The sequence below is a fragment of the Vidua macroura genome, chromosome 1, assembly GCF_024509145.1.
Source record: "Vidua macroura isolate BioBank_ID:100142 chromosome 1, ASM2450914v1, whole genome shotgun sequence".
Lineage (NCBI taxonomy): Eukaryota > Metazoa > Chordata > Aves > Passeriformes > Viduidae > Vidua > Vidua macroura.
Window position 1 is genome coordinate 49,919,956 of NC_071571.1, and position 24,894 is coordinate 49,944,849.

General features: G+C 37.3%; 1 protein-coding gene across 1 annotated transcript in view; it reads right to left on the minus strand.

The window, feature by feature from the left end:
- Positions 1-24,894, minus strand: part of CNTNAP2 (contactin associated protein 2) — a 1,032,011-nt gene that overhangs the window by 54,813 nt on the left and 952,304 nt on the right. Inside the window, exons 19-21 of the mRNA XM_053975055.1 lie at positions 19,442-19,687; positions 17,826-17,959; positions 5,131-5,224 (exon numbers count right to left, since the gene is read on the minus strand). Coding sequence (XP_053831030.1) covers positions 5,131-5,224; positions 17,826-17,959; positions 19,442-19,687 — 474 coding nt within the window. The remainder of the gene's footprint in view (positions 1-5,130; positions 5,225-17,825; positions 17,960-19,441; positions 19,688-24,894) is intronic.

Sequence of the window (24,894 nt, forward strand, 5' to 3'; positions counted from 1 at the left end):
CTGGAGCTACAGCAGATGAATCCTGAAATATTCTGAAAAATGGAAAGAAGATGCTTCATGGATACTGAGAGGCATCAGTGAATATTCTTGGCTTCTCCTCTTCATTTTGGTTCTCAAATGATAAAATTCACTTGTGCTACCCTAATTTCTGCTCAGAAGTTATTGGGGTCAAGTTGGCAATTCAAAGTGTTTATCATGTCCCTTGGATGGGAGACCTGTAGATGGGAAATGTTCCTTTCTGAATATGGCTTGTAGGTAAGATTTCTCAGAGAAAAACCAGAGGTCTGAAAGAAAAGAAAAATGACTTTTATTTTGGTCAGGTTTTGACTAGAAGAGCTGCGGAACATTTCCACCCTTACCAGAAACACTTTAAAGAGTGAGCATGGACAGACAGATCTGAGATCAGAAAGACAGGCAGTATTTAATCCCAGAGGTGTTTCAACCAGGCTGATAGCATTATCCAGGAGGAGTAGGAGAAGAAGAATTGTCCAGATGTTATATTTTTGTATGACAATTCACACATAACTCATGCACGGGAAAGCACATTTTTAATATTCAACTGCTACCTGCTGTAGCAGGAGGGCTCCCAATATGACAAGATACATTCTCAGTGAGATTACAGTACTGAATGTTAATGCTGGTGCTCAGAAATGAAGCAGCAGGCAGTTACTTTGAAGTAAGTTGGTGGATGAATTTACTGCATGCTAGCTGTTTTTCTCATTATCAGTGAAAGTTGGCTGAGCTACCCTGCACTTAGAGTGTCTCCTGGCACTGCAAAATGAAGGAGAGCAGCAGAGCTCAAGCTGTGCAGCTCTGAATGCCACACTCCTAACATATATAATGAGGTGTTAACCTCATTATGATCATGAAGTAGTAGTAGATATATATCAAAGATGTGTAGCAGAAGAATACTTTTAGATTATTCATGATCTGTTTACAGCTCTGCACTATTTTCTAAGATACAAATTTAAAAGCTGACAAAAAGTGCCCTACAGTATAGAGATCTAATTCTAAACTGGTATTTTATATATATATTAACAATAACTTCATATCAGATGATATCAATGTCTAAAAGCATACCCAAACTGAGCGTCAAATATGACTATGCCTATATCCTTCACAATTTCTTTTTTCAAGGCTAACAATACCCCCTTATAATGATGGTAAATGCCTTCAAAGAGATAAAATGTTCATTCTTTGATGTGAAGCAAACCCTCTAAGTGATGAAACTCTGCAGTTGTGTGGAAACATGGAGATCAGAAGCTGGTTTTAAAGGTGTGTGATAGTTTGGGTAGGATGAATTACATTGTAGGTGATTGATGTTTTTCAGCTATAAGAGATGAAGCACCATACTGCCAAGCTTTTTCTAGAGAAACAAAAGTATCTCATCTAGGAGTAAAGAATGCTTACCTCTTGGAATAATTGCCATTGATCACTGCTGGAAATTCGAAGCATTCTGAACTTTTGCCTCCTATTATTCAGTGTCTATTGGCAGAAAGATGCCATGCAAGAAAAAAAGGAGTTCTTCTTTCTATACCATACCTAAACCATGAAGCAATATCATTTATCTCCTCCTTTTTGTGAAGTATTTCTGTGTTCTCTCCTTTGCATATTTGAGACTAACTACTTGGCTAGATGTAAGCTGGACTTACCTCCCATCAGTCCAAGGTGCTGAATGTCACAGTAAATCCACAGAAATGTCTCCTCACCAATTTGAATTTTCACCACAAACACCAGTAAAAAACCAGAAACTCCAATCAGGTAACAATAAAAAAATCTTTGCATTAGTGTTAGGAAAACCCCACCACATCTAGAAATTGACCTTTTACCACGTCTTCTCAAGGCAATTGCTTTTTGTGTAAAGAATCCAGGCCTTTGGGGTCACTGTCTAGGACGTCTCTTTAGCTGTAGAGTGATGGCAGCTGCTTTTGTAAGAAGGAAGGCAGACCTAAAACGTATTTCCTATTACTAGAAGTCCCTGAAGAGCACAGCTTGAGGCAGAGACAAAAACTGAGCCCACAGAGGTGAGCTGCAGGGACAGCTGTCAGTTCTGAAAATGATTATCTGTGTGATGATGATTTACTTGTATTATGTCAATTGTTTCCAAGTGGATACTTAAGTATTTCTGAAAAGAGACAATTTAATTTGGAGTTGTTGGCAGAAATGAAGTCAAGAAGTACATTTCCTTTACTTCCCTGCCACTTTCACAAGAGCAACTCTTGTCTGATCTTGGTGTTTCTGTGCTCAATCATATATCCTATTAGACAAACTCTTAAATTATTTCTCTTTACCAGAATGATACTTTTACAAAATCATGTGTAATTATGTCTAGCTAATTCCTTATAAATACATATTAAATGCCAAAGAAATGTTCCACTTTAAATAATAAAGTACAGACTAAGAGAGTACAGGTGTAGTTCCCCAAAAAGGATGTGAAGACAAAGCTGAGTATTGCATCCAAACCCTCTACACTTAATGGAAAAATCAAACCTCTGGTCTATTCTACTGCAGAAATGAGCTGCAAGTTGCAGCCTACATGAAAATGTAGATACCTGTCACATTGTCTAATTTTCACTTTTTCGTCTTCATAGCTTATCATACAGATATCCTGGTTTTCCCTCTCGCCTTCTCTGTCAGCCATCAAAGCCTAAATACAACTAAAGAACAGATTAAAGAACTTCCTTGAAACATTAACTAACAATACCTTTTTATCGTCTTTTGTGAAATCCTGCATTTCTCTAGTGCTATTATTTTTGTTACTACACACTCATGTAAAATAGGATTTTTCATTTGTTGTGTCTTTCAGCTTTATTTCATACCTCAAATTTCACCTGGGTAAGAATTATATACTAAATGCCTTTACCTCCAGTTTTCCAAATGACTACAATTATTTTATATCAGTATTTTTCGAGCCAGTTGAAAACAAATGCATTTTTAAAACAGTATTTCAAGGAAACAGGAAACACCTCAAGTTAAAAGAAGGAAAGTTCTCCCTGATTGCAACTCAAACATTTTGCAGTTGTTCTGATATGACCCTCCTGCTTTACAGAAAATTTTCTGAGCAGTTACAAAGCAACATTTTATTAATCGGCCATATTGTTGTAACACCTATATTATTGTAACGCCTAGAGCAGAGAGAGGTGTTGCGTTGTGGTAGGTGTTGTACAAGGGATCATTTCTGATGGGGAGCAGATGAACTCTCTATCACAGCAAGCCCAGCTGGTGCAGAAATGGCTGCTTCTATGCAAATAACAGTAATAAAAATGGAAATAAGACAGACAGAAGACCAGTTTCCTAGTAAGATTGTTCCAGAGTGCTCTTAAAAAACCCATCTGTCTTTAAAAATAGGGCCTTGCATTCATTTTTGCTGACAAATAAGAATTGCATCGTATGGGAACAACAGGAACTGAATGCAAGCGGTGCCAGAGCGGCAGTGAAATGGGAGGCTACTCCCATATTGCCCATTTGGAGAATGTAATTGCATATGGGCACAAATTGCAACTTGATCTATGTATCCAGATCTCCTGTTGGTTCTAATCCCTCTAGACCACTAAAATATGTCTAGTCAGTATGAGGTGACAGCTAGAGGCTTTAAAGATACTGAATTCTATGTCTACTTTAGCTGCTGTACTTGGGTTACCCTTTTAACTGAGCTCTCCCCTCATTCAACATGACTCTGATAGCTGCATGGTAAAGTTCATCAACAGACACGGTCAGTTACACAATCATTTGACGCGAGGAAATCCATCTCTTTGCAGTGAAGTTCAATTTTTCTTTGGTAGAAAGAGTAAAAAGGGTTTTATTTTTTGTTTTCTTGTTTGTTTCTTTAGTAGTGATACATTTTTCTGCTTAATAAAATGCCTTATCTGCAAAGACAGTAACAAGCAGAGAGGAAGGATGGAAAAAAAAAAAAAAAAGAAAGAAAGAATCATATTCCCAAAGGGCTAATATAATGTCAAGCTATTAAAAAAAAAATAAGTCAGACCATCAGATCCAGTCCAGCTGCCCAAATTAAATGCAGTAAGGTACCCAGATTCTAGAAACTGACCAAAATCAGACTGCATCATGTTTTGTACTATCAACAGAACTGATTTGAAAAGTACTAGAAAATAGTTCATGACTCTCCTGATAGCCAGTCGTTTTAAAGGCTTTTCATTTCCCATTTCTCGGAAATTCTGCATGTTAAATTTTAAAAACAAAACAAATGGAAAAATGTATCTACAAAAAATCCCATTAGCTATGTGGTCAATTTCTTTACTACTTCCAAACACAGTGCAAAGGATTCACAGATTAATGCCTTAACAACTTAACAAGGAAAAGTTTGCAATTTTCTGGATTAAGCTCTTCACTGAGTTCAAGCAACCATATCTCTGTATAAAGCACTTATAGGAAATAATATTAATTCCCCTTCATCTCTGAAAAGGGGAAAAAGTCCTCCTTTCAAACTGTAAATGTTGTGAAGAATTGCTTCATGAAGTGAGTAACCCTGGAAATTCATGTAAGAAGCCAGTAGCAGGAAAATTAAGCAAAGGAATGTAGGATGGTCTGAAAGTGAGGCCAAGGCAACTCTATTTTCCCTTGAGTTCCTCTGGGGAGCTGGCCAGGAAGCTGCTGCACTGGAAATAACCATGAAATCCATAAAAGAGATAGAAAATGTCCAGATGGGTGTTGCTGCAGGTGTTACAGACTCCAAAAGACCTCGCTGGTGGATGTTAGTGGGAGAGAATGGTGGTTTACCAGAGGATGCTCTGGGATAAGAAGGCAGTCTGTACAGATAAAGACATTATACAAGGCACACAATAACTTCACAGTGATTGATAATATTCAAAAGAACTTCAGTATCTCCTGGTAGAAGCAGTGGTCTCATGATGTCCTTGGATTGCCTTCATCTGACACCGAGAGGGTAATGAAACCTCACAAAGACAATCTTAAGAGGGTCTCTTTGCCCATACCTTTTTTTTCCCCCATGCATTGTAGAAAATTATTTATTTGTGTGCTCATCAGCCTCTGTGACAGGGTGAACATAACCCCTCCTTTAGGTATAACTCCAGTATCACCATTTGTACTACATGTCCAGCAAGTGTCCTGCTACACACACATCATTATCCCAGGTATAAAATGAAATCTTACCTATAACTTTTCCTAGGAATAGTGCCTTTGGGGAATTGAACTGAATGTCAGATGCGGCTGGCAGGCTGTAACTTGTTGGAGGATAGTGATCAAGCTAGAGAAAGAGAAAAGAAATTATGAGTATTTTGAACTGATCTGCTTATTACAGTTTTGATCAGTCAGGTCTACTTCACAGAGTTTATGCCATCTCTTATAACTGTCTAATACACTCTACTTTCATTTTCATAAAGGGAAAAAAATAGTAAATACACTTCCTTCCATATCTGCTATCTCCACAGTTTCCAAGACCTGGAGAATACTTATACTGAATATATTTTGTTCTGATTGCTGTAGAATCACATCAGTTTTTACTTATGTGCTCCTCAATTGCTAAATATAACAACTTTTTCTTTCCATAGAAGTAGATTTCCATTTGGGACCTATGTTGCTGCTAAAGCTAGATTTACATAGCTGGGAATTTGAGACTAATTCAGGTGTTGGGCATTTTTCTTCTCTCTCAGAAAAGTCATAAATTAATAAGGCATTCTTTTTTTCGCACTTCATGCTTATTACTTTCTTGTTGAGAATGTTGTTCAATCTGATTGTGATGATGCCTATTGAAACCGAAACAAATTCAAGAGTAATCAACTTAGCTAAATAGTTTAATCTATAGGAAATGCAAATTGTCCCCGTTATGGCACAGCAATCATGTTACATTAGCATATTTCCCCCTGTTTTTTAGCTATTTAACAGAAAAATGTGAAGAAAGAGAGTAATAAAATGAATTGCCTATGCTTAGTAATAGTGCTATTAACATAGTTTAATATAGCTCAGTAGAGTTTTGATTTCACATTTCATAAAGGTAATTGGAATGAATTTTTATCTTTACTGTTGTTATTTATTTTCTCAGATTTACATGTTTATTACACAGGCTTAAAGAGGACAGAGCAGTAATAGTTTATTTTACTCTGGCCTTGCCTTGGCACAAAATAGGATAGAAACTCATATATGTGATTTAAGAGTTTGCAGGGTACAATAGACTGCAAAAGTAATTCTCAGGAAATGGCAACTTTATGGGGCATGCAATATTTTCATATATCTTTTTGCCATATTTCTAATTTCAAAATGTAGGTATTGTGGATTACTTTGTTTTAATGATACTGCAAATGCTCAGTTCAGTGGTTAAAAGTAAATGAATGACAGGTATCATAGAACTTAAGGGCTGAATCATCTGATAGCCTGGAACACCGTGAGCTCAGGTAGTTGTAAAGCCTATGGTGTCATGAATCTGTAGAGGCAACCATCTCTAAAAACTATAACAGTTGGAGGAATCCTGTCTTTCTTATAATTCCTCATAAAACCCCAAGAAGAAAAGTGTATATACATAGTAGACAGGAAAAACAGTCTCTGCAGATTGCAAGAGAGGTTTAGTAAGTCTTAATGTTCAGAAATTATTTTTAATTTCTCATAACTAGTATTCACACTGATAATTTTGAGATAAATACATGGAAAAACATAGTTCCATCTTTTTACTCAGAAAATAAGGAGCTTCAGTTTGTTCAGAGTAATGTGAACAGTTTTTATTAGATTTTTAATAAAGAGCAGAAATGCATATTTTACTTGAAATTAGAGTTATATAAATTCAAATTGAAAAGAGTTATTTTGGAAAGAGTGCAGTCAAGTGAATACAAAGGGTTAAAATAGCAAACAGATCCCAACCTCAACCACCTCAGGCCCTACTAAATAGAGACTCCACTTGAGTACTTGCTATTGGTTTTCCTGAAGGAAGGGAAATGTCCCACATTGCAAGTGTCAGGCCCATTTTCAATGGGAGCTGTAGGCATATCAGGTGAAAAAAATTATCTTGTTATTTCAGGACAAAAATAGAAATGGCTTAGATCTATTTACCCTTAAGGTTATGAAATGAAAAGTGTAGACTTTAGAGAGGTGCATCAGGTAAAGACTGGTGAAAACTAATCCACAAAACACTGATTCTCCATCCTCTTATAAGAGGTTAACCTCATGTAACTACTTTGCCTGCAGTGGAATTGCATCCAATACATATACAGGATTAATTTTCTAGGTTTTCCTTTTATTAATATGACTTAAAATATGATGAAGTAGTGCTGATAAAATGATTGGGTATGCTACTACTTACATTGGTATCTGTCAGTATCATCAAAATTTGGGTTCTTTCTTTTTCAGAATCAGTCTGGAGCAATTTAAAAATATTTCTTTTTATCGTGATCTGGACTCTAGGCAGTGCTGCTGATCAGATCACCATTAATCAGATAAAATATGAATAAATTAATTAAATATCAATCTATGTCTATAATCAACATATCAATGTATGTTAGATGTCCTAAAGCAGTAGCCATGTACCCAATGTCAGACTAACAAATTATTAGTGACAAGTAATACAAAAGTCATCCCTGCCAAATGTACAGGCTACCTCTACCTATGTACATGTGTTGTGTCTGTAGAATATCTATTAAAGTAAAAAGTTAATTTAAATTATGAACCACTGTTAACACTTACATGAACAATTACAGAATATAAAATCCTACCAGCTATGGCGTGATAAGACTCCCTTTGTGTCCAGGTAGTGCTCAGGATTTGGAAAGGCCCTCTCTTTCCCCATCTTGGAACAGGTTAGCTAGTAGTAACCTTGGCCAGATTAAAAAAAAAAAAAACCAAAAAAAAAAAACCCCGAAGTCCTTTCAGTGACCACACCTTCCCTTGAGAGTTCAGCATAGCAGAGCATTCCATCCCGGTACAGAGGCAAAAGGCATTGCAACAATAAGAGTAATGATGTGTTACATTGCAGGCTCTAACAGCAACAGACACTTGAGTGCTGAGGTTTACTCATTTAAACAGATCTCTTGTACTGAATAAAAAAACCTGAATCTAGCCACTCTGGTATATTTTTCACATCTCATTGAAGTCAAGGAAAGATATCCCAATGGGTTCAGCTGTGGATTGTTTTAATGACTATCTGAAGTTTTGGGTTGTTCTGATTCCTAGCTAAAATAAATCTCTGTTTAAAAGCTGTTGATACCAATTTTTTGGGGCAAACATTTCTGATCAGTGATAGAGCCAGCTCCTGCTCCGCTTTCCACAGCTTTGAGCAATGCCTTTCTTTTAATCCTGGCACCTGGAATGAAATGATAGACCACAAGACAGTGGGTCTAGGGAACAGTGGCTGCAAGAATGGGGAGATTTCTGTCCACTTGTTTTTATTGCATGTCTTTGTACTAAACTAGAATTACCTAATAAAAGAAACCTTTTTTTTTTTTTTTTTTTTTTTTTAAAAAAAAAAAAAAACAAAAAAAAACAACTCAGCCTAGGGTTTTTTTAGAGGTCTGTGAGTTAAAGCACCATGCTGAATTCTTTCCAAAGCTGCATGTGACTGCCATCCAGTGGGGGCTCCAGTGTAAGCAGCTGCAATGGAGCAGCCGGCAGTCTTTGCATGAAATACTAGCCTACCAATCTAATAGAAAACACATACTAAAAAAGGAATTACTAGTGTCAAATAATATTTGAATGATAATTTGATTTCCTTATTTAATGAAAATTAGATTGAACCTCTGTATACACACAGATGTTGATGTCATGATTTTGTATTAAATTACTGTTTTAAAATTATATTTAAGATTTTTCATTACAGACACTTTTCTTGAAAAACTCAGTAATTTTATTTGAGCTTCATATAAACATACAGTGTGGCTTTGAGTGTAACATAGATGAAAATAGGTGGCAGTTTCTGAGGAACTCGCATTTTCAGCTCTCAAGTCACGTCACGCCAAGGCAGACTGCCTTTTTCTGAAGTTGTCTGGATTTAAGCAGAAGTTCAATAAAATGCTATTTCTTTTAAATTACTGTTTACTTAGATAATAAAACTAATCTTGATGGGAGTTCTGAGATTAACAGAGATATCAATCTAAGGGCAAGCACAATGTCTGCATCACCTTAGTAGTCTTGGGAAAAAAAAAAGGGATAAACACAAACACATACCTTATATTTACCTTGTGTATATACTTACATCTGAATCATTGTCAACCCAGCCTGTGTACTGCTGTAAAGTTAAGGTTTTTCTTTTTCCTGGACAAATTTTATATAAAAATTGTCAAAATCAGATGGAATAATAATGCTGTAAGGCTTAATCTCACACCATCTGATGTCAATACAGCTCTGCTGTTGACTTCAGCAATAGCAGGATAAAGAAGGGGGTGTTCCCATCATGATCAGTGTAGTGTTTATCTTCTGCATGATTATGACTGATGATTTATCACTTGTGTTACTGACTTCTCTGGTCCTGAACAAAGGCTTTTTGTATTAAGTTCTATAATAATACATAACAAAAAGGGTTCCTACTCAAAAATGCCTACAACAAAGCTAGAACAGACTAGGCATGTGACCCCAAGAAAATAACAAGGTGGTATGCAGGTGTTCAGATGGAGCTCCTCACAAGTATGATAGCAGTATATGAGAAAGAAAAAAGCTGATTGTGAAAATCAAATGGGAGGTATTATGACATTCTTTTTATTGGTGTAATATAGATGGTTATTCACCTGCTAAAAGGTTAGGAAAAAACTTACAAACAATTTTTTTAATATGGTGATATTGGATTTTTTTTTCCTCTAGTACAAGAGGAGAGGAGCAGATTGGAGCGGTAGCTGTGTAATTGCTTCGGCTGATCATGGCCACCCCTTACTGCAATTGAGCTCCTTCCTCAGTGTGGCACTGGTGCTCCGCTGATCTGATTCTGATAGGTCAGGTCCTTGACCCAGGTTAGTTCAGATCAGATCTGAGCCAGAGCAAGGACAAGCCATGGACTGTAAATGAGGAGTGGATCCAGAGAAACAGGCAGGACCATAAACCCTTCATTTTTTACTGCCTTGGACTGTCCTCCAGTCCAAGGCAGTACTCACTGTGCAGCCTGCAGCCTCACTGTGCTCATCTGGAACACAGAAGGAGGCACATACTTCACTGGTGTGATATAAGGCAAACTAAAGGCTGGCATTGTGCTTTGAGCTCTGCAGATGAAATTTCTATAGAGGTATAGTAAATGCTCTTTTAGGAACCACTCCTAAAAATCTGTTTTGCTAGTGTAATGCACTGATTTAACTTTTAGCAGTTTTTTTTTTTTTTTTTTTTTCTTAAATAAAGGTCAATTACAGTATTTTATGATAAAGTCTCTTTTTTTTTTTCCCAGGGATATATATTAAAAATGTGATTAATGTGATACAGACATGGGAAAAACATACATAGCAGGAAGTTTTTCTGGTTCGGAACTTGAATCCTTTATGTGCAGAAAGCTTGCATATACGCCTGAAAGCTGCTGTTGCTCTGCTAAATAATGTCAGGGATAATTTGCCTCCCTCTGAAAAACTACAACATTTTGGATAAAATTTAAATGGAAGTGTAGAAACAGAACTCAAAATGTAACAGAAGCACTGATAAGGAAAGGCACACTATTTACTTTGGCTGTCTTCAATTAAAACAATTCTCTGGTGCTTCTTTCACATATCTGTTGACTTTTTATTGCTCTCTTTAGTAGATGAATTACAATAAATGTTAACAGAAGCAATAGCAAGTCATATAATGCTAAGTCATTAAAATTAAAGAGACCTACCTCAGGTACCTAAAGATGACTTTCACAGGACATTAATTTATCCAATGTGTACTTCCATACAGTGGTAATCACCTATTTCATGGTAGGTTTTGACTTTTTAGCTTTGTCTTGGACTCTGGGATTACTTAGTGATTTTTTGTTCTTTCCTAGTTTCTTTAATTCCAATAAAATTATATAAAACCAGCAATCACAAAGGCCAAGAAAGATACACACATACACTCTCATCCCTGAAAATACATTATAGAAGAAGGAAATAGTTTCAGCATAGCCAATATAAGTAGCAGATTTGTGAGGTGAATAAGCCTGCTGATACACCCTGCAGACCTTTGCTCTGCTCTGATATGCAGACTCAGGAAATACCAGACTGCACCATTCTACTTCTGACCTGAATGGCCTTAGCTTTATTTCCAAGGAAAACGGAGGTGTAGGTGAGGAAGACGGTTCAGTTCTGGGTCTTACTATGATATGTGGCCTAGACATGGGCAAAGTCTGGGACAAGGCAGCTGAAACATGACTGAATCCAGCAACACAAGCTCTGCTAAAAGGATATGAGAAGGATGGATGTGTAAAGGAGCTTCTCTCCTATGAAGGGGTTTTACAAAGCAGAAAGTAAAGAGGAATATTCTTCCAAAAGCCCTCTAAGTTTGAAACTATCTCAGCAGATGCAAAGAGGGTGAAACTTTTTAAAAGATATATTCTTGTCATCTGCCTCTGCCTTTCTGCAGCAGCTACAGGGACACTACAGAGAGCAATGCTGTCCCCACATGGGGATGTATGGATGATGTTTTCCCCACTGTTTTTCCAATAAGAGAGAGATATGATGCCATGTCCTGATGTTCAGGGTGAGGATATTCCACCCACTTGTTTGTTGATGAGTGAAAGGATTTCTGGTTTTTGAAAACTTTTTGTCTGTCTTTCATCAAGCTGGGATTCAATGGAGATCTGCTGCCTTACCTTGGCAAATGCCACTAACCAACTCTATCACTCACAAAAGGGGGGTAGAAGTTGTTAATTTTTGAGGTTCCTGTCTACATATAATTTCTCTCATTAACTGAAATATTGTGTGTCATGCTGTAAAATAAAGAGATTAATTAAAGAGAGTAATTTCAGTGACAGTTTAAATCAACAAAACTGCTTGGAGCTCAAGGTCATCCTGTGAGCACAAAAGAACAAGTAAAAAAATTAATAATCAGTGAATTATTTGATAATTTCTGATTCTGGTACACACAATTTAAATTCTGTTCTGCTGTTTCTTGCTGTTGTTTACAGACACTTTTCAGTATTGAACACCTGGTCATTTGCAACATCTGTAACATCCTTATAGTTGGGGGAACTTGAATTATGAAAAGATCAGGGTCTGTAATTGTTTATATTTTGGAAACCAGATGTTGCTTAGGTTTATAGGCATGATATACTATGTCAATAAAAGCTTTGTTTTATTTTCAGAAGTTTATTGATATCTATTGATAGCTTCTTAGGCTGCTTTGTCACCGATTTGTGGAAAAAAACCCCTATATTTTCAGATCTGAGTAAAATCACTTCTTTGTGACTTCTGATTGAAAAAAGAACTTAGTAGTTATAGGTTATCTAAGTGCTAATGCATTAAACATGTAGATCTAATGTATGGCTCTGCTCTAGAAAATGGTCTGAATTTGCCTTTCTGAAGCACTAGCATTTTGAGTAATACATTGCCACTATAGAAGGGCAATACATAGTGAAAAGGATGTATCCCCAGGGATTTTAAATAATTCATTTCAGCAGGAAGGCCTTTACTATTGATAGAACAAATGATTTTTTTTCCCTTTAAGCAAAACATGTTTGGAAATTCATAGATTATTCTTTTAATACAATAGAATTACTGGGTATTAGGAAACAAAGCAAAGGGTTAACTGTTGCATTGATGTTGACTATGGTTTACATGTTTTACCTGTGATTAAGGTCCTGGATACTTAAAACATGTTTTATTCATGTCAGTAGCTATGGAATTTGTAAATACTGTCTGACTGGTTCCTTTCAAATCACGAGCACTACTTCCCCATTCCCTACCAGTTAAATGCCAGCTAAACCAGCCTTCAGGTTAATCTGGTGTCCAGACAATTTACAGCACTACCCAAAGGATGCTGAGGCAGCATAATTCCCAGAAAATGAAGGAAATAAATAAAGATGGTATTTCTACATCATTTTGATGGCATAACAACCATTACAATTTCTAATTCTAGGGTAAATGTTTTCAAAATGTGATTCAAAAGGGAGAGTTTTCAGAGAAGAGTTAAAAAATTGTTTTAAGTCTCAAAAACTATAGATGGATGAGCGTATACTAAAATAGATCAGTTTATTTAGCATCTTGCAGAAAAGATGAAAAGATGTTTTAATCAGCATCTCTAAGAAAGTGTGAAGGGGAGTGATGCCTGACATTAAACATTTCTTTCATCTATCAAGCATAGACACAAAGATCCCAAAGTTAAATGTTTAATTCAAACTGTAAATTAGGTGCAAATTCTTTACAAGAATGGTACTTAGTACCATAAGACATAGCCAAAGGACAGGGTATGTTTTCTATCATTTGAAGTCTCTAAAGCTAGATAAAATATCTTTCTACAAAATTTGTTTTACTGCTATCATTATTTTTGGGTTAGCTGCAGAAAATAATTTGGTGATTTTTTATGGCCTCTCTTAAGCAAGATCTCAAACAGTGATAATTTTTTGTTGAGGCTTCAAAATAGATGAAATATGATAGTTGTGATTCTACGGCAACAATAATGATGGGAGATGAAATTATAGCCTCACTGAAGTCCATGAGAAAGTTCCCACTTGCTTTAATGAGAACAAAATTTAATCTACGATTATAAAATCTTTGATATATTAATTGCATTTAAGATGGGGATTATATGCAGACTGCTTTGCTCTACTTCACCCATTTTATTTTATTGCTATTATGTTTACTGTTTTATTTTGTAATTCAGATTTGTTTTGAATTAACTTTGTATGATTTACATTTTTAAGCCATCTAGGATTTTACAATTGTTATCTCTTTTCAAGTAGTGCAGAGCTCGAAATGGAAATGGACTTGTAAAAATTCTGTTTCTTCTTGATTTCATTTGGGTAAGGGTCAAATATTTAATTCATAATTTTTCACAGAGATGGGTGCATACTCTTACTTGCCTCTGGTGAAGTTGGAAAATGGAGATTTTTACAAATACATTTCTGTATTGTTCACAGTCTCAGCTGAGTTCAGGTCAAGATTTCATAATTTACTTCATAAATAAAAGCTTCATAATTTAGTTGATTTTGAGCAGAGTCAGAAATTAACATTGAGATTATATGGTATTGTTGTGTACAGCTCCTCCACAACAGTTTGACACATTGTCCAAGCCTGAAAGAGAGAACTGTCAGCCATCCTTCTGTGTGGCCTTCTGAGAAGATGAGCAGTGGCTGCTGATAACTGTCCTGAAAACATACTGAGAGTTTAGGACAGAGTTTCTTCAGTCCTTAAGAAGTTGCTCTGGTTTAATCCTTTTCAGGAACAAAGAAGGTGTTATAAACTGTGACTCATAATCCATTACCAGAAATGGCTTTAAAGCAGGGATGTAGATCTGGACACTTGTTGAGAATGTATATGTGAGGAAGCTGACAGGCCCAGTCTGAGTCCTGCTGACTATCAGCTTTATTCTACTAACAATCAAAGCATATAGTACATTTTTTTCTCTTTCTTTTTTTTTTTTTTCCTTTATATTTTTTTCTTTGTAGTAGGCTGATCTACCTTTGTGCAACAGAACATAAAAGTCTCTGATCCAGATTCCATCCTGATTTTACTCTAAGGGCACACAAAGAAGCAGAAGGCATGAATCTTGCACTCAGGATGCAACTATCACAGTTCTTTAAGGTACAATTTAAAGCCTGCTGGAGGCAATGGAAGGCCTTTCATTTACTTCAATGGGCTTTGGATCAGAACCTCTGCTAGGGAGCTTTTGTCCTTGGCTTTCTTCAAAGAAGATTTTACTGATGTATGAATAGTCTTAATCACCCATGAACACTTGGTAAAGAGTGAGCTGGTTTTTATGACATGTAAAATACCCTGCTGAAGCATGAAATCTTCTAATGAAGTCAAACAAAGTAAAACTTGCCCTCCATAACCTAAAGCTCAGCTCTTGAAATGTCATTTATCGGAATAATGAATTTCTTATCTGTCAGTCTGGGCTTTTTCTTGCCACAGAAATGGGGCCTTGGAGGTATGCCATGGTTACTAGTATCTGATATTTTACTAGAGGGGAGGGATAGGAATTCCTACTATCAAATGTTAATTTTGTCTCTCTCATGGAAATGAGAAAATAAGCCCACATTCATCCCTGAATTTATGTAATTTGCTTTTTCTGGCATGTAAATTGACTGTATATCCTTAATCTTATCTTTGAGAAACCACTGGCAACACAATTGAGAGCTTGTTATTTAATGTAGAACTATTGATTTGTCTGCAGTCAGTGAATGTATAAAACTGAAATATAAAAATTATTTGACAGAGCCTTTGCTACTACCTTCAGTCTTGACTGCCATGGTATGTTAGGAATAGGGATGCAATTATAACAAAAGCAATTCACTCTAAATATTTGTTCTTGAATTTATTTTGTTATCTTATGGACATATGGTATTGTGGATATGTTGATTTCAAATCTGAATTCTGATTTTATGTAAGTAATCAATGGCCTCCTGTCTGCCAGCATGAGGTTAAGTCTCATAGAGTTCACTAATGAGTCTTTTTTATATTTATATGTAAGTGAAACTCTTGAGAATCATGATAAAACTCTGATTCACACAGCTCATATGGTACCAATTTATTGCCTGGCTTCAGATTTTTTAAATCTCTCTGTCACTACAGGGTTATTACAGTAAGTTAGAAAGACAGGTACTCTAAGTATGAACTTGCTGTTAAGATCTCAAAAATACTGAGTGCTCTTGAATTGAAGTTTTGATGACAAATAAATCCTTCTTGTGGCACTTTTATGCCCTGTAGAGATGTGGAAGTGTGAGCAACAGCACCTGGCAAGCAAGCTGTCTTCTTTAAAAGCCAGTAAACCAGCTGCTCATCAGGTTGGAGAAGGATTTAGCAGGAAATAAAAGTCTACTCAAATGTTCATAGCTCAGATCTGCAAGAGAAAACTCATACTTTATGATTTGTCCTCTGCATACTGACAAAAACTGTATTTATATCTTTTGTATTTTCAAACTGTGAGGAGTTAATTTTTGAACAGGAGTAATTCTCAAGTGAACAATCTACTTAGCAGATTCATTTCTGTCCATATAATTTCTCTCACTTACAGAAGGTAAACAGATAAGTAATTAAAAAAAAAGTTATGGAGGACAAACAAAATTTGGTAGAAATAGTCTCTTTCAGGATACAGTAGGAATAGGATTTCTGGATTTGCTTTGTATGGGACCCTTCTTTCCCTATTCTTGCATGTGCATCAAACAGATTATCTCATGTTATAAGTCTCAAATGAATCTGCTTTCTGGCTACATAAATCAGTTTTAAGCACATTGAATAGATTAATTTTTTTTTACCCCAGCAAAAGCAGCACTAACCAAAATGCTTCTGACTCTTCAAAGTTCTAGACAGGCAGTGGTCTCATAAAACACTGGGAAAGAATTGTTGGGTATCAAGTCTGGGTGAGCTGATGCAAGGCTGTGTACATAATTTCCATCTGAGCAAGGTATCTCATCTGATCCTTTGGAATGTAATTTATTTAGTTTTACAACTACCTGAATCAGCCAGCTAAGACTCCATGCCATACTTCCCCAAAATAAAAGCACTTAACACCAGAGGGACACCAAACTATAGGTCTTCCTTTATTTCCATCTAACTGTAGGAGAAATAAATGCAACAGCATGCAAGACAGGCACATATATGTCCCTCCCAACCTCCAAAAGCCTGAAAAGAGTTTGGATGTACCACCTGTATATTTTTTTAGGTTGTTTGGAATTTTTTAGGTTGTTTGTTATTGTGAATAATTTTGTGACAATTCTACTTCAATGCATTCAGTGTTATTCTGGGTGTTGTGAGTCTCAGTCAAATGACATTGTAATGCACTGAAAAGTTTCCTTTTGATTCCTTGAAACAATAATTGTCAGGGATTTATTTTAATATTCAGGTAGATAATACTGTGATGACTACCATCCTTCACCTTTTGGCTTGGTTCCCAAGGAAACGTCCCCGTTTTATATTTCATTTGTTATTGGTTTTGGTTTGCTTCTTCTGAACTAACAAATCCAGATTAATGTCTCCCATCCACCTGATTCTCCTGCCAGCAAAACTGTTCTTACACCCTGCTCATAATCTCCATGTTTGCAGATGTGACAACCAGGGAATGGAAAGAGACTTCTGTGGTGACCACAGAGAGGAGGTTGCCTGGAAACACTGACTGCTTCTTGCAGCACTCCTCTCAGTTATAAATAGCATTATACTATCTCAATGTTTTGTAAACTGAGATATATGGAGAGGTGAGTTCCTACCTGTGCGGTACCAAAACCTAAATAAGCCAGAGGTATGTGCCTTCAACAATACTCTCTGTCCCAGGTTTATGTCACATAAACACTTTGGCATCTGCTCATCTTTGCAAAACAGCTCTTGCAATTTCACTGGACTGCAGGGTAAATTTAAATTTAAAGACATCCTCATTTGAAGACTCAGGACCTGCAGAATGATATTATTTGCATCAGGCTTCACTACCATTTAAGATGCTGTAAGGTATCCCTCCTGGGTTCCAGCTGCTGCTCCAGAATGGCACAGGTTTATCCTAAGTCCCATGTTATCTATCAGCCCAGATGTCTCTGATGCCCTCAAGCATCTACAGTGACACCTGTATTAGCCCAGCTGTCATCACACTAAAATGAGGATTTCAGAACAACACGAGTTTATGCAACAGAGGGAGTGAATAGCTTTTATTAACTCCTAGGAGTGTGATCTGCAGGCAGAACCCCATTTAGTGTACTTTTTATTTTCTACATAGCTCCGATCTTTTCAGAGGACTGGACACCCATCAAGAAACACAATGCTGCAAGAGACAAGTGATGGAACCAAGCAACTTACCTGCAGTACGATGTCCCGTCCATTCCGTGTGACATTAACAGTGTGGGGCTGGCCATTGGCCATGTTTCTGTGGTCAATGTCAATGTTATATGGCTCTTTGGTGCCTCCGAGGTTGTAACGAATTTGCAGATTCCCTAGTGAAAAAGAAAAAATGTGAAAAGCACCCTCAGGTATTTTGATCTTTATTCACCAGCTATTTTCCTGTCTTTATTTTCACATACAGCTGTTATCATTTCACACTTAATTGCTCTCATAGCTGGTCTCTGCTGTAAGAGAAGAGCTGGTGTTTGAGATTATAAAGTTACTGGGCCAAAACTGCCTCTAGTTTATAACCCAGAAGTGTGACAATGACCAGCATTTCCAAACCACAGTGTTTGTAAACACTTCAGACTGCAAACCAAACAAATTGGAGTTATGCCTTGAACAATATGGACAATTGGTACAAAATTGAGCACATTGAGTAACACTTTATTGTTGAGATTATTATACTTGCTGCAGTAAAATTCTACAAAATTATACAAAGCATAACATTTTCTAAGGAATAAACCATTGACATGCATTGAATAAAGGCAAAATTACAACAAATTAGCACTGACACATAATTCACACAAGGGACTTTCTTGCTCTCATGTTTAATTGCTGTTGATGAGTGACCGTCTGGACTTCCATGGAAATTTAGTATTGTATTGTGAAATAAAAACCTGAGGTTACGTTGTTGGAAAAGTATAATCAGGAGTGGCTAATTGATATTCATAACATACTGCCAGACAGATTTTTCTTTTCTAAACAAAAGTGAAGTGTCTGCTCTTCATAGCACATTTAAATATTTGATTAAAAGGAAGAATGTTTGAAAACGGAAACGCAGCCCCCACTCTTGATGAAAACTGGAAATATTCTGGCCCCAAAGAGCAGACTTAGACCTCTATAACTACAGTTTAGTTGTGTGATGTTGGATTTCTCTCATGCACGTCCTTTCTTTCCCATGAAGGGAAAAAAAATGAGTGGCATGTAGAATATTCATATTATCCCATAAAAGAGAACAGTAGTAAAATCATCCTAATTATGATTTTCATGGGGCACTAAGGCCATATTTGGAATCGAAGTATATTTAGTTCATATAGAGTTTTAATACAGTAGCAGCAAATGGTCCATATCCAAACTTCATCCATCACCAAAATGTTTAGGACATTATATACTATATTACATCCATATTTTAGTCACCTCAGAGAGTAACCAGATTTTCAGAACAGTACATGACACTTTCTACTGACTACTAGGGATAGTTCAGCTATTCAGATGACTTCATGTGGATGTGTACTTGTCCCCACCATAATACTGGCTCATGGCATGGGTCTGACTGTTATAGCGGGTTTTTGGTTTCTTTTGTTTGGTTGGTTTTGTTTTGTGAGGGAGGATTGGCTAAAGAAACACCACTAAACTGAACAGTTACATCAGTACCAGATCTCGTAGAAGCAGAATAAAGGATCGGGTTTCTAAGTGCTTTACTTTAATGTGACAAGGGTGAAGAGACTTTCTCATTAATTCAGAGCTTCCTCTGAATATCCTGGTATTGTCAATTGTGCCTTCAATGGGGAGAGCCTGGAGTAGTTTCTTACCAGTGGGGTTCACGAGGACAGCCATGAAGTCCGGGGTGTAGGAGCTGACGTAAAATAAGACACAAGGGGACTTGGTGGTGCTGAAGCTGAAGCTGAGCTCTTCCTTGTTCAAGCTGAGGTCAGGTGCTGTGATCTCAGGATCTGCAGAGCTCAGAAGCGTCCGGCTAACTAAATCCTTCATGCTAGTCCCTGGGGAGTGAAAGTTGTAACGAAGCCACATTCCTTCTTCAAAAAATGCTCCCACATCTTGAACAGAACAGGAAAAGGAGGATGAAAAGAAAAGAAGGTAAATTAAATGTGCTGACACCTTTTGGTTGAACCATATTACTGTGACCTGATCAGTACTAATCTGTGCATGTTTCTACTGTTGTTTTATTTAAGCACAATATTTAGGTCAAGAGCCTCACTATTTTCCTACGAGAATGAAAAGAACAGTCTCCATTTTATTAGTGGGTACTTGGATTCACAAAGCAAAGGAAATATTTCCTTTGGGGCACACAGAAAGCCTATGCCTATGTCTCATCTCAATACTACAGAAAAGGATAATTATGATTTAAATTCATTCTTGTTGAAATTTTGTGGTAGATAATGCTTCAAAGAAGGAGATACAAGGAAGAGTGGCTTAAAGGACACAGTAAACAAACAACAAACAAGGAAAAGGGAAAACAGCAATTCTGACCACCAAATCTGAGTGAATTTGGAAGGACCTCCCAAAGGAGTGATGACAATTCCAGCCCCTATAAGGACTGGACACAATGCTTGTAAGTTATCTACTGCTAGCACAATCCTTCACAAGAACTCCATAACAAGGATGCCCTTATGGGAGATAAAGTTAACTAGGGAGTTTGATTCAGCTGGGAACAAGAGGCAAGAGATACCTGAACTGTAGATCCCAGGAGGTGCTACAGTTTTCAAACCAATCTGAGACAAGATGTGGTGTTCCAACACTCCTGACAGAGAATATACCTACTTTTGACAGAATTAATACTTTCAGCTGAAAAAGTACTAGTAGTGCTTCCAATAATAATGCAGTCCTGCCTCTTCCTCAACATGAAAATCATAATTCCAGGCTGATATTCTTGCAGCAATGCTGACTTTGATAACCTCCTACAGGAATTACTGCACAATTGGCCACCACTGGTATCATCTACTCCACTGGAGATCACTTGACTGACTTCCTATGGCAGTCATTCATTTAGAGACATCGTGGTACTGGATCAGCTGTGCTGCCTGGGACAACATTGTTAAAGGAAATTTTTAAATGATATGTGAACTTGATCAAGGTGTGCTTATGGATATTTCATAAGATATTAAATAATGATTGAAATGTTATAATCATAACATATGAATACTGTATTCAAAGAAGGGCTGTAAGAAATGCTTAAGACCATAAACAGTCTTTAAAAAAAAAGTCTTTCATGATATACTACCTTTCTACATGATGCAAAGTTGCCACAGTTTTGCAGACAATTGCCCATCTAAACAAGATGGGCATTTATTCCATTTTAGCATTTTGAGTCTTCACAGAATTCTAAGCAAAGGCTTTATTTCAAAACACATGTTGGAAGATGCTTATTTTCAAAGCTTTACACAGACTCAAAGTGAGTCAGGAACGAGCCTGCAGAATTCATTCCGAGTAGCTGAGCAGAGAATAGTAAAGAGGATAGGTAAAATTATAAAATTATATTGATTTTCCTTTCCAGAATTTTGCTAAATCCATAATGCTGGAAAAGCTTTATGTTTTTTTGCTGTCATATAAAAATTCTCCCAAAATCAAAATATCACAGTTGCTGTCACTAAACAGACATATAAAACACAGAGCCAAGCAGTGGTCCTGAAGTGCTATAAATAATTAGATAATTCTGATGGATTTATAACTGAAATTTTATAGGGGAAAAGCTAAATCACCCCGAAAAAATCATGGGGGAGGCAATTTCATTTAACAACTATATTTCGCAGTAGTCTTAACTTTACTTAACTCCTGGATTAAAAGGAGGGCCCTGTCATGAAAAATCTTCCCCAACTCGTGATGCCCTCTGCCTCTAACAGTGGGGTAAGAAACAAGCGTTAGCACCAAAAACCTAAAGCAGCAGCTCCAATTATTTGTGAGATGGGCCTAAAAATATCCCTGTGACCGCTAATTTATTCTTCAGCTCCTGCTTCTGGTTGACACAAGCTGCTTCTGGGGCAGATGCCCTATCAATTACGCCGGCAGAGCTGCCAGCCGTGCCGGGTCCTGCCACTGCCACTGCTGGTGGGGACCACAGCCCCTGTGGAGGCTCCACACCCGCGCTCTGCACACTGATGCACAATTATATTCGCCTCCAGCCTGTTTACTGCTTGTCACGCTTTTCATTTTAGAGGTAATCTTTGGAATTGCCTGGCACTATGCTTGCCCAGGGCCTCACGCTCTGGGGATACGGGGGCCTTCAGTCCTGACCTCAGCACTGCTCTGGGGCTGAACTGGAAAGCATGTGAAGCATTTTTTCCAGAGCTGTAAATGTTATAAATTGCTGTGTTAAGTGTTCATTACTACAAAGAAAGCTTTAAGTAAATGGTGCCCTCTGAAATGGTATTCAGATCATTCTGCAGTTTTGTGAGGTGAATTTGATCGTCCTTGTGGGTCTCTTCCAACTCTCAATATGCTGTTCTGTGACTTTTTATTCCAAAAGGGTTTCACGATGGAGCAAAGAATGCTCTCTATGTTTAACTTGATTTGCGCTGAGAAAATAATTTTCAATGTAGCTCTACTATTACAGGCATACAGGGTATTGTAGTAAACCTTGAAATTCTCCTCACATGCACATCACCTCTTTTAAAAGGAAGGATAAGAGGAGGTTCACTTTGGCTTTGTGAGTGTTTTGGGCCTTCAATAGGAATATATTGAATTATCTCAAGTTCCAGCTCATCAAAGAGCTTGATGCGCATGATTACGCACTTTACTGAAAGAAGCTGAAATCCTTGCAGCAGGACTGCAAAGTGCTCAGCAACTCACAGGAGCAGGTTGTTTAAGCTATTAGGACATACTAAAAATAGCTTAAACATAATTTTCTTTATTTTGAATGCAGGTATATGATGTCTTGGAAATGCTGAGGGCAGACCAACGAAAATTTTTCAGGTCACAAGTGGTGACCTTGGAGTTTACACCTGAGGTCACAAGTGTAGTATCTTCCTGAAGTTATCTTAGAAGGAGTATGGAAATCCTTCATCCAGAAAACCATTCAAGCTCCCTGAATAAAGAGGGTCAAATGCAGCCCAATCCCTGCTGCTGAAATGTGAGGGAAGTTTCCATGCACAACTCTCTTCTGTAATATTTGAAATGCTACCTGAACAAATGACTCTTGGGACATCAGGCATAAGGCATAGTAAAGATTGCTCTGCAAACCACCCTTTCAAGGCAGAGGCCTTAGGGAAATGAATGTGGTGGTAACAGATCTGTTTTCTTCAGAAAATAATACCTATTTTTACACCAACATACAATGCAGTCACGGTCTGTTGACAGAATTTTTTAAATTTAAACACTTTGGGCTGGCTTTGTAGAAGAACCCAGAACAGGAATTACGAATTATTTCTCACCTCTGAAAAACCCTGCCAGCATGGCATAGGTGTGGCTGAACACAGCTTCAGGAAGATTTTCTATCTAGGTGCATATATGTAAGAGATACAGAGCTCAGCAGTCTTTACAGTAATTGGGTTTGCTCTATGCTGACAGTTGGATGGAAATGTTAATAGGAATTGTCATGAATCAAGTACCAGATATTACTCCTAATAAAAAAAGAAACTGCAGATCTGTGGAGCTACCAAAAAAAACCCCAAACCAAAATCCCAATGCCCCAGTTTAAACACAGGACCTTTACAAGGGTGACATTGTAAGAAGTGGAATCTCCCTTCTTTAGTAGGACAGTGCTCACTGACTCAAGCTGACTCATAGTTTTCCAAGTGAACTGGATCAGATTTCTCTCACAGACCTGGTTATTCACTTAATGGGCATAACAGGGCATATCTGCCTTACAGAAGGTGGAGACAAAATCCTGGCAATTACAAAGCTGGTCAAAGACATGAGAAATGGAGAAGGAAAAGACTCTCTCCTCTTTGTTTCACAAAGCTGGCTTCCTTCGGCTGTTAGCATGTCCCATCTGGAGTTCCTAAATGCCTCTTTCGCCTTGCTCAGATTAAGTAAGTTAAAATTATTACTCTGTGATGCTGCTTGCCAGTGTTCAATGCATGGAGTGCTCTTACCTGCATGGAGTTCTGGGTGTGAAAAACAGCTTTTTCAAAATTCTAAGCAAGGACAGTCACTGGAGATGTTCTAACACTTGGTGCATTTACAAAGATTCTTCAGACAAGGTAGATGGTTGAATAAACCCTCTTTCTTTTTGCATAATTTCCTTTCTTTTTTTTTTTTTTTTTTTTTATTTTACATGTAATTATGAATATTGAATATAGATTAACCAGGGCTTGCTTGTTCATCTTATGGTAAAAATTGTGCTTGAGAGCACCTAAAATTGCTGCTACTTCCAGACTGTGGTCACAAAAACTAAGACTTGTTTGCTGAGATACCTTCTGGTCATAGGGCATCAGTAAAGGGTCAGAATCTCACAGCTGTTGATTTGGGAGAGAATTTGAGAGCCCTGAAGGTGATAATACTTACCATTCATCTGGTTAGCTTACTAAACATATTATTCTACCTTAAGGCACATTTAGTGTGCGATATCAGGAAGTGGGAATTTAAAGCTATCGCTCTACATCCCTTATTTTCTGGCTGCTCTTACTCTAATAATCTGTGATGCATGTTGGAACTTTCCACCAAAGTACAGCAATTGATTGTGGACATTAACAGAATATAAACCTAGTGAGGACTTGCTTCTTCTACATGAATGTATCAGTATTCAGTATAAAAAAGGCTTTCTTAAACTATCAGAATCAGGGGATATAGAAAACAATGTGCACCAGTGAAACTATGGGGTGTGATCATAAATCCATGCAAAGATTCCCACTACCTTCAGTAGAACAGGATGAGTGCCACAAGAGATGGGGTTTAGCCACCTGATTCATGACACTTCCAAGCCTCCCTAGTCAATACCAACAGGTAGATTCTGCCAGGAAGCAGTTTTATATGCTTAAACAAGGCTGAGCTCTGAATCTACTTTTGCACTAGAATCTGCAAAGCAGGGTTTTATTCCAACTTTCTATACCTGGACAGAAGTGTGCATGCTACAGAAAGCCTAAAACTGTCAGGAAAGCTGCAGTTGCAGTTCATTCTGTACTGATTTGAAAGTATGATAGATACTTGATCTGATGTCTGGGACAACAGACTCAGAGTAAGGGAATGGCAACAGGTGCCATGTATTTTCTGTCAAATCTAAATGACAAGCCAGGTCCATTTCTAGTAAAAATATCCATAGTGGTTGAAAAGAAAAAACCTAAATGCCACCCTTTTCCATGCCACCATC